Genomic DNA, 11,046 nt, shown 5'->3' with positions numbered 1-11,046 from the left:
ACTGATGCTTAAAGTTATTGAGGGAGATAAGAGTCTCCAGCTTCAGAGATTTTTGCAATTCGTTCCAGTCATTGGCAGCAGAGAACTGGAAGGAATGGCGGCCAAAGGAGGTGTTGGCTTTGGGAATGACCAGTGAGATATACCTGCTGGAGCGCAGACTACGGGTGGGTGCTGCTATGGTGACCAATGAGCTAAGATAAGGCGGGGATTTGCCTAGCAGTGATTTATAGATGGCCTGGAGCCAGTGGGTTTGACGACGAACATGTAGTGAGGACCAGCCAACAAGAGCGTACAGGTCACAGTGGTGGGTAGTGTATGGGGCTTTGGAGACAAAACGGATGGCACTGTGATAGACTACATCCAATTTGCTGAGTAGAGTGTTGGAGGCTATTTTGTAAATGACATCGCCGAAGTCAAGGATCGGTAGGATAGTCAGTTTTACGAGGGCATGTTTGGCAGCATGAGTGAAGGAGGCTTTGTTGCGAAATAGGAAGCCGATTCTAGATTTAACTTTGGATTGGAGATTCTTTATGTGAGTCTGGAAGTTGAGTTTACAGTCTAACCAGACACCTAGGTATTTGTAGTTGTCCACATACTCTAGGTCAGACCCGTCGAGAGTGGTGATTCTAGTCGGGTGGGCGGGTGCCAGCAGCGTTCGATTGAAAAGCATGCATTTAGTTTTACTAGTGTTTAAGAGCAGTTGGAGGCTACTGAAGGATTGTTGTATGGCATTGAAGCTCGTTTGGAGGTTTGTTAACACAGTGTCCAATGAAGGGCCAGATGTATACAAAATGGTGTCGTCTGCGTAGAGGTGGATCTGAGAGTCACCAGCAGCAAGAGCGACATCATTGATATACACGGAGAAAAGTGTCGGCCCAAGAATTGAACCCTGTGGCACCCCCATAGAGACTGCCATAGGTCCAGACAACAGGCCCTCCGATTTGACACACTGAACTCTATCTAAGAAGTAGTTGGTGAACCAGGCGAGGCAGTCATTTGAGAAACCAAGGTCACCTGGATCCTGAGCTGCAGCTGACTCAACATACTGACCCTATGTATTAGAGGTTCTGATCTTCCATCCCTTCACGAAAGGCAGGGGAGCAGTGCCATAAGCATGTTTGACCACTCAGACTTAGTATCGCACAAAGTTAATTTATGAATAACACCGATTTTGTAATGATAGTGAAGAGTAAAATGGTGGCAGGTTTATGAGCACAGGAGGAGCACAATGGAGGGTGTAACCCTAAACCTGCAATGAGGTTGAGAAATGGCATTTCTAGTCTGTAAAGAGCAAAAAGGATGATTAAGATGGACAGTTATTGGTCAGGATGAAAACCAGCACACACTCGAGGAATGAAGCTTGGGAAGTAAACTGAAGCTTCAGATTCTCATCAACAAAGCAGATGTATGATAAACAGCTGCTAGCAATTGTAGAATACTTTTTAGGGGAACATATTTGCCATTGCATACATCATAGATTACTTTGTCCTTTCTTCTGGTTTTGTATTTCCATCTACAGTTAGGCCTACTGCTCTCTCAATGGGAGTGAAAGAATATGCTTTTTGTCAAAAACAAATCATTGGTGGTAATAAGCACAATATAAAATTACAAAAAGTATTTGTTTTGGCTGGTTTGTTGTCCCTGAGGTGAGATGATATGGACCCAAAAGGCTTGAATTTCTGCTCTTGTCAAAGTAACTCATTTATCATTCAGTTGATCTGTTACAGCAATGAACCATTTCCACATACTTACCTTTTTTCAATAAGACAGTCATAAAAGGTCAGCACAGTTTCAGTGTCTAGGTACGACTTGTCCTGTGCAGCAGATTCTATAAAGACTCCCCTGAAACCTCTTTTTATATCTAAAGCAGACTTCAGTGAAAGTACACCTCTGTTTAAGTAATCAAATCATAACCACATGCTCATGGAGGGCAAGATTCTGAGTAGCAAATAAATGGGGAATAAATGATGGGGGGGAAATGGTCTCTCACACCTTACACAAAAACTATGGAAGCATGTTTGTATCTACTGTATCATATATATTGTCTCACTCTGGGAATTCACTTCTAGGACCACACATCTACTTTATAAAAAATGTGCCAAAGTTCTCATCTCATCACCTTTGAATATAAGTGAGATTGCTTTGCAAAAGTATGCTGAGTATGATGAATATAATAAATGAATGCTAATAAAAATGGAAATTACACCATATTGTTATTGCATTAAAAGGATTTTAAATATCTCACATGCCAATTGGAAAAATGAGGCATGGAAAAACATGAGAACAGCCAGAGGAGAACCTTGTATATCCTTTCATGGAAAATGGAGGAAAACTGTCAAGGTACTTAGGATGATGAATGTTTTTAATTTGTATAGAAGCAAATGAGAGATAGTTCAATTGTTTATGTGTACAGCCTAGTTTGAGCGCAACAGTTTAAACAAGCCTTACACATACTTTTAGGTATGCATTTGTCTTAATACTGGCTTCTCCCATAGTTGGACAAGCTCTCAAGTAAAACTGTTTTCTTCACATGAACCAAGTTTGAGCAACTGGAGGTGGACACCTGCACTCTACATTTTTTTTTATAGAAGGGGCCGACAGTAGATGCTGACTTGTAACAAACGCTTCTACACAAAACATTTCCCCCAAAAAACCAGAGAGACCAGGGGAAACATTTTTGTTGGAGTTTTAAGTCAGAAAGGGAGGTGTTAGTAAGAAGAATACATTCATTTCTTCATTGCTTGCTTTGGCATTAGATTTTATAATCACATCATGCAAAAGAGTTCTGTCCAAAATTCCAGTAATCATATCCCACTGCTCTTTACGTTTAAGTTCTCTCTCTTTCTCCACTCTGTCCACACCAGTCAGTATTTTCCAGATAAATAGTTCTTATTTTTAAAAGCCAGCCTTTTTCCATGAACTTTTTCCAACTTTTTTTTCCAACATACACAGCACAGGGGGTTTGTCAGTCCATCCAAGAGGCACAAAGGTCTTCTTTTTATTTCAACATAATGGTTGAATTTATAGGGATGCAGGGGTCTGTGACAACAAGTTGCATAAAAAATAATAATAAGGCAAACAAGTGGGTGTGATATGCATTTTACACTCTTGATATACATGTTCATATTTTAATCACTTTATAACACTAGTACTTTACATTTTATAATTTCAACGGTTCGTTACTATAAAAATAAATAAAGATATATTTGGCTTAAAACCGTTAGAGTTTAATGTTTTATTTTCTAATTTTATGAACCGGTGTGGTTTAACCTGAAATGACTTGCATCCACGGCCTACTGTCAGCTTTCACAATTTTCTAAAACATGCCCATTTCCAAAAGCTGTCAAAACTGGCGAGATGAGAAGGCTACTTTGACAGCAAATATTGGGTTAAGGTTTGTTCCCTAGTCTTACTCAATACTCCACTGGCAGCTTTTCTTTAAAACTGGATGGAAAATTTTCCTCCTGCTCACTCAGATCTCAGCCCAGTACTCACAGCCCTACCCCTCTGTCCTCAGTACTGCTCTGCTCCCGTCCCAGCTGTTAGACACAATGATGGACCTGAGGACTTTGTTTTTCACCATTATTCTGGTGCCGTGGATGCTCTCTTCTGCAGCAAGAAATGGATACATGGAAGCAAGGAAACCTAAGGTAATTTTTGGAAGTGCATATCTTTTGTAAATATTTTTGGGCAAATGTATGATTATTTGATTTTGTTTAGAGTTTTTGAAAATGTGTTTTTGAGGCAGGATCCCATAACTATTAAAACCTTCTTACCAGAATCTGTCATACAATTACAAAGCTTAAAGTTTGCATATGAGAGTTGTTATTGAATGTATATCCCCATTTCAGCAAATCATAAAAGTCCCTCACACCAGGTGCCAAACCCTATCCCTGCCTAAATGATGACTCAACATACAGTATTAGTCTGTGATGACTATACATTGGGGGTCTGAGATTACAAATGAATGCTTGCAGATAATCAGACTGTTAGTAAAACTCAGTTGGTGTGAAATAAAATACCCAGCTTATGTCTTCTCTTGTGAGGTGATCTGGAGACATTTCTTCTAAACAATTCCACAGAAAGAGGCTGTGACCATCCCAGACTATGACACCGCTGGAGACTCAGATACAAGCCCAGCAGCAGCTCCTAAAGATGAGGGTGGTGAGTTTATTCTGGAGACACACTGGAGAAAAGGGCTTCACAATAACTTATTTATTAAGGCCATATGCTAGATCTAATGAGCCGTTTTCCCCTTTGTGAATGCAGTAAACATCCAAACATTACAGCAGGAATGTTAAATGTAGTTCCCTGTTGACTAGTATGGCACACGTTTATGTTTGGTTTCTATAAAGAATGAAGAGAGATGAATACAGGGAGGGATTACTTGGCTGATCGATAGGAAAACTTGGAAGTCATTGCTGAAGGAGAATGCATTTAAAGGACATGGCTATGGATTTCAGAGCTGCCCACGTGCCTGCTGTGTGTGTGTCTGACTGGGTCGGTATACTGTGAGGAGGTCTCCCCCGAGATGACAGCAGTTCCATCCCTGCCCAAGGAAACTGCCTATCTCTACGCACGCTACAACAAAATCACAAAAATCACCAACAAAGACTTTGCAGACATTGGTAAGTGATTAGAGTGGCTTTGTAACACTGTGGACTTTTTTAAAGACCAACATTAAGATGTAATTCACTTATCACTCTAGCTTTTTTAGTGAACATCTCTAAAGTTTATGGTCTTTAACATTTTATAGCAACTTTGAGAAGAATCGATCTGACTGGGAACCTCATCTCTGAGATAGAAGACGGAGCTTTCTCAAAGCTTGCTCTCCTTGAAGAGCTCAATCTCTCAGAGAACAAGCTGGCCAAACTGCCCATGTTACCTGCCAAACTCATATCCTTCAATGCCAATTACAACCAGCTTAAAACCAAGGGTGTAAAGTCAACTGCTTTTAAGGTATGCCAGGAAGTCAGTCCAAGATTCTGGAGCAAACACTTTTTTTTTTTTTTTTACATACAGTAACATTTTACAGTCTGAGTAATTGTTGCCTTGAATGTCAATAGAATTTGAACAACAATTTCCATGCCAAACATGAATCTTACCTGAAATACCATGCAGTATGTAAACAAAACATCAAATCTCTTTTCTCAGAAACTCACCAAGATGGTGTACCTCTACCTTGGCAATAACGAGCTTGAGGCGATCCCACAACTTCCAGAGAGTCTGCACATTGTGCACCTATATGTCTGTTTACAACTTTCCCTCCCACAGCAATAACATTTAGACAAATATGTATATTTTACCTAACAACACATTTTAGAGTATAAATGCATGTGCAGGCAAATGTATAATTGTAAAAAACTAAACAAAAAAGTTTTTACCAACCAACATCTTGTCTTCTAATCTACTCCCCCTGCAGAACAATAAGATCACCACGCTATCGGATGAGACCTTCTGCCAAGGCAACAACACTCAGTACATCAGAGCCAACATGGAGGAGGTGAGACTGGACGGCAACCCTCTGATGCTGGCCAAGCATCCCAACAGCTTTGTTTGCCTCAGGGCCCTGCCCATTGGACCGTACCACTGAACCAGTGGGATACAGTCTAGAGAGGACCACAATACTACAGTGAGGGGTTCCCTTGTGAAAAGGGCTAACTAATGTAATACACAAGTCAATAGATCATAGCGCAGGAGTGGCATGTAATATGAGAAGTGTGTACCGGTATGTTACGATATATAGAGCAGAGCCATGTAATATGAGAAATGTGTTTGTTTTGTAAGTTACAATTGAATGAGTCTCTTAGGTTGTCTTTCCAACCATGATTGGTTAAATTGGTGTCCTCTTAAGTAGTGCAGGAGTGAACATAGGAGTTCTCTTACACGACATAACTATATGCACAATACTCTTGAGACCATTTTTCCTCAATGTTTATGTTGTTTTATATTTCCAATAGCACATCTGGATATTGCATCAGTTGCATTCATCTACTTTTCAAGTAATAATGGCTAATAAATGTACATAAAGTCTAACTACAATTTGCAAACATTTGAAACTGTTAACATATATTTTAAATGACATGTAACTTCCCGTAAAAGTTTACATTCATTTATCAGAATAAAAACAATACAAAATTATTCAAACGACACTGCGATGTCTCCACTGAGTAATGTCACTTTTATTAGACGAATACCACGTTGTCATGTTTGGCTCATAAAAATGTTTCATCCCATCTCAGTATAATGAAGAGTACATAAATAAACAATGTTTTATTTTCTCCATACATTAAATATCAGTCTTTTGAACCATCCAGAAATGTTTGCCTCAAGTCTATTGCATTGCAAACACCAGTGTTTGTGTCCCGATCACACCTCAAGTGTTCCACTTCCATTATAGTGGCTACTGGTTCAGTAATTCACTTGGCTACTGGTTCAGTAAGTACAATCAATCCATCATCGATCTTCTGCTGGTATTCCCTCTCTGACTTCTTTCTTCTGTAGACATCATCTGAAGGAGAAATGGAGATGAATGAAACAGAGGGTGGGTTAACTGATTCTATAATAGACAATATATTACACTCTTTACAGTAGCAGAACCAGTGACTTAAAAATTGCACAATCTTAGCTTTCTGAAGAGGACCAACAGACTTGTATTGACTGTAACCTAAGCAGTAGCCCAAGTTGTCTGAAACCAATTTATACTACAGTGTCGATTTCAGACGAACAACTGGAGCAGGGTTTGAATGAGTGACCCTTTGGTTACAGGACAAGTGCCATACAAGCCTGGGCTCTTGTGGCAGAGGTAGTACTCACATTGGGAGGCCACAGGCACACTCCCTTTTATACATCCACACAAACTGTAACTCCATTAAAAGCCCCGAGCTATCAAGGACTATCCCACTGTAGTGAACAACCTGAATATGGCTTAAAACAGAAACTTACAGGGCCGGTGCACTAACGTTAACTCCCACCTGTGCTATAACAATAAAAGTGTGGGCCCTCTTGGCAGAGGTAGGAGTACTACCGTACGTACATTCACATACAGTGATGCTTAAACAGTGTTTGCTTGTTTGACAGTGCAGATAAAGTCAGCCAGAGGTTTGAATACTTACAGAATGTCTCCCTTCCTATCCTCACGTTGATCATGACCCATTCCATCACACCTCCAATACAGAAGAAGACAGGCAGAAATCTGTACACCCCAAAGCGACGTTTCCCTGGCACAAGACTCAGGATGTACTTGATATTTTGACTCTTCCTCTGAAACATTTCTCTCTTCTGTTCCTCGTCTTTCAACACTCACAGTATTTTCAATTACCTAAGTAGCAGGCAAGGTAGCATACCGGCTAAGTAAAATGCCGTCGATAATCCCTTGTTATGTTACTTACTTTATTGCATACCATGCATGGAGACCTTACTTGTCCTTTACCACTGCTTTGATCATGAAGCGGCATAAGAGAAGATGGCGTTGCAGACGTCATATTTCTTAGCGTTTTCATTGGTTCACGTGACGTCAAACTCTTACCAAAGATATTCAACTTCAAACAAGATATCCAACTGCCTACCCCCTTACCAAAGATAATCAACCACCATCAAGCTAGCTTGACGTATGAGATGATAATGAGGGGTTATACATGCTTATGACAAGTCTTACAATGCATTATAACCACATCATAATACTATAATGGATGAATATCCTATATCACTGCAATTTTAAATTGCAAAAAGGATTGGGAAGGAAATGAAAGGCGGAATATCAAATCAAATCAAATTGTATTTGTCAATTGTGCCGAATACAACAGGTGTAGACCTTACAGTGAAATGCTTACTTACAAGTCCTTAACCAACAATGCAGTTAAGAAAAATAAGTGTTAAGTAAAAAATAGATAAATACAAAATAAAAAAATAAAATAATTAAAGAGCAGAAGTAAAATAACAGTAGCGAGGCTATATAGAGGGGGTACCGGTACAGAGTCAATGTGCGGGGGCACAGGTTAGTCGAGGTAATTGAAGTAATATGTACAGTTGAAGTTGGAAGATTACATACACCTTAGCCAAACACATTTAAACTCAGTTTTTCACAATTCCTGACTTTTAATCCTAGTATAAATTCCCTGTCTTAGGTCAGTTAGGATCACCACTTTATTTTAAGAATGTGAAATGTCAGAATAATATTTCAGCTTTTATTTCTTTCATCACATTCAATTAGTATTTGGTAGCATTGCCTTTAAATGGTTTAACTTGGGTCAAACGTTTTGGGTAGCCTTCCACAAGCTTCCCACAATAAGTTGGGTGAATTTTGGCCCATTCCTCCTGACAGAGCTGGTGTAACTGAGTCAGGTTTGTAGGCCTCCTTGCTCGCACACGCTTTTTCAGTTCTGCCCACACATTTTCTATAGGATTGAGGTCAGGGCTTTGTGATGGCCACTCCAATACCTTGACTTTGTTGTCCTTAAGCCATTTTGCCACAACTTTGGAAGTATGCTTGGGGTCATTGTCGATTTGGAAGACCCATTTGCGACCAAGCTTTAACTTCCTGACTGATGTCTTGAGATGTTGCTTCAATATATCCACATAATTTTCCTTCCTCAGGATGCCATCTATTTTGTGAAGTGCACCAGTCCCTCCTGCAGCAAAGCACCCCCACAGCATGATGCTTCCACCCCAGTGCTTCACGGTTGGGATGGTGTTCTTCGGCTTGCAAGCGACCCCCTAATTCCTCCAAACATAAAGATGGTCATTATGGCCAAACAGTTCTATTTTTGTTTCATCAGACCAGAGGACATTTCTCCAAAAAGTACGATCTTTGTCCCCATGTGCAGTTGCAAACCGTAGTCTGGCTTTTTTATGGCGGTTTTGGAGCAGTGGCTTCTTCCTTGCTGAGCGGCCTTTCAGGTTATGTTGATATAGGACTCGTTTTACTGTGGATATAGATACTTTTGTACCCGTTTCTTCCAGCATCTTCACAAGGTCCTTTGCTGTTGTTCTGGGATTGATTAGCATTTTTCGCACCAAAGTACTTTAATCTCTAGGAGACAGAACGCGTCTCCTTCCTGAGTGGTATGACGGTGCGTGGTCCCATGGTGTTTATACTTGCGTACGATTGTTTGTACAGATTAACATGGTACCTTCAGGCGTTTGGAAATTGAAAAAAAAAAAAGGATGAACCAGACTTGTGGAGGTCTACAATTCTTTTTCTGAGGTCTTGGCTGATTTCTTTTGATTTTCCCATGATGTCAAGAAAGAGGCACTGTATTTGAAGGTAGGCCTTGAAATACATCCACAGGTACCGGGCGGCAGGTAGCTTAGTGGTTAAGAGCGTTGTGCCAGTAACTGAATGGTCGCTGGTTCTAATCCCCGAGCCGACTAGGTGAAAAACCTGTCGATGTGCCCTTGAGCAAGGCACTTAACCCTAATTGCTCCTGTAAGTCGCTCTGGATAAGAGCGTCTGCTAAATGACCAATATATATATATAATATAATATATATATATATAATAATATATAATATATATATAGGTACCCCTCCAATTGACACAAATGATGTCAATTAGCCTATCAGAAGCTTCTAAAGCCATGACATAATTTTCTGGAATTTTCCGAACTGTTTAAAGGCACAGTCAACTTAGTGTATGTAAACGTCTGACCCACTGGAATTGTGATACAGTGAATTATAAGTGAAATGATCTTTCTGTAAATAATTGTTGGAAAAATTACTTGTGTCATGCAAAAAGTGGATGTCCTAATCGACATGCCATGTGGTTGAAAAAGTGGTTGAAAAACGAGTTTAATGACTCCAACCTAAGTGTATGTAAACTTCCGACTTCAACTGTACATGTAGGTAGAGTTAAAGTGACTATGCAAAGATAATAAACAAAGAGTAAAAGTAGCGTAAAATAGGGGGGGGGGGAGGACAATACAAATAGTCCGGGTAGCCATTTGATTAGCTGTTCAGGAGTCTTATGGCTTGGGGGTAGAAGCTGTTAAGAAGCCTTTTGGACCTAGTCTTGGCGCTCCGGTACCGCTTGCCGTGCGGTAGCAGAGAGAACAGTCTATGACTAGGGTGGCTGGAGTCTTTGACAATTTTTAGGGCCTTCCTCTGACACCACTTGGTATAGAGGTCCTGGATGGCAGGAAGCTTGGCCCCTGTGATGTACTGAGCCGTACGCACTGCCCTCTTTAGTGCCTTGCGTTCGGAGGCCGAGCAGTTCCCATACCAGGCAGTGATGCAAACAGTCAGGATGCTCTCGATGGTGCAGCTGTAGAATTTTTGAGGATCTGAGGACCCATGCCAAATCTTTTCAGTCACCTGAGGGTGAAAAGGATTTGCCGTGCCCTCTTCTCGACTGTCTTGGTGTGTTTTGACCATGATAGTTTGTTGGTGATGTGGACACCAAGGAACTTGAAGCTCTCAACCTGCTCCACTACAGCCCCGTTGATGAGAATGGGGGCGTGCTCGGTCCTCTTTTTCCTGTAGGCCACAATCATCTCCTTTGTCTTGGTCACGTTGAGGGAGAGGTTGTTATCCTGGCACCACACGGCCAGGTCTCTGACCTCCTCCCTATAGGCTGTCTCATCGTTGTCGGTGATCAGGCCTGCCACTGTTGTGTCGTCGGCAAACTTAAGGATGGTGTTGGAGTCGTGTCTGGCCATGCAGTCATGGGTGAACAGCGAATACAGGAGGGGACTGAGCACACACCCCTGAGGGGCCCCCTTGTTGAGGATCAGCATGGCAGATGTGTTGTTACATTTACATTTACATTTTAGTCATTTAGCAGACGCTCTTATCCAGAGCGACTTACAGGAGCAATTAGGGTTAAGTGCCTTGCTCAAGGGCACATTTACGTCATTTAGCAGACGCTCTTATCCAGAGCGACTACAAATTGGTGCATTCACCTTATAGCCAGTGTGATAACCACTTTACAGTTATACTTAAAAAAAATATATATATATATATTTTTTATTTTTTTTTGGGGGGGGGGGGGGGTAGAAGGATTACTTTATCCTATCCCAGGTGTTCCTTAAAGAGGTGGGGTTTCAAATGT

General features: G+C 40.9%; 2 protein-coding genes across 2 annotated transcripts; one reads left to right on the top strand and one right to left on the bottom strand.

The window, feature by feature from the left end:
* Positions 1-3,476: 3,476 nt before the first annotated feature.
* Positions 3,477-6,314, top strand: ognb (osteoglycin, paralog b). The gene is made up of 6 exons (XM_084187747.1): positions 3,477-3,650; positions 4,083-4,164; positions 4,464-4,628; positions 4,757-4,959; positions 5,155-5,247; positions 5,423-6,314. Exons 1-6 carry the CDS (start codon positions 3,552-3,554, stop codon positions 5,591-5,593), a joined length of 813 nt encoding a protein of 270 aa, XP_084043873.1. The 5' UTR covers positions 3,477-3,551; the 3' UTR covers positions 5,594-6,314.
* On the bottom strand, positions 6,163-7,367 carry uqcc5 (ubiquinol-cytochrome c reductase complex assembly factor 5). Its single transcript, XM_084187748.1, has 2 exons — positions 7,116-7,367; positions 6,163-6,511 (listed from the first exon to the last, which is right to left on the bottom strand). The coding sequence occupies exons 1-2, from the start codon at positions 7,270-7,272 to the stop codon at positions 6,420-6,422; spliced, it is 249 nt and encodes an 82-aa protein (XP_084043874.1). The 5' UTR covers positions 7,273-7,367; the 3' UTR covers positions 6,163-6,419.
* Between the last annotated feature and the right edge of the window lie 3,679 nt (positions 7,368-11,046).

Source organism: Coregonus lavaretus (genome assembly GCF_964263955.1).
Source record: "Coregonus lavaretus genome assembly, chromosome: 22".
Lineage (NCBI taxonomy): Eukaryota > Metazoa > Chordata > Actinopteri > Salmoniformes > Salmonidae > Coregonus > Coregonus lavaretus.
This window is presented reverse-complemented; position numbering and strand designations above follow the sequence as displayed.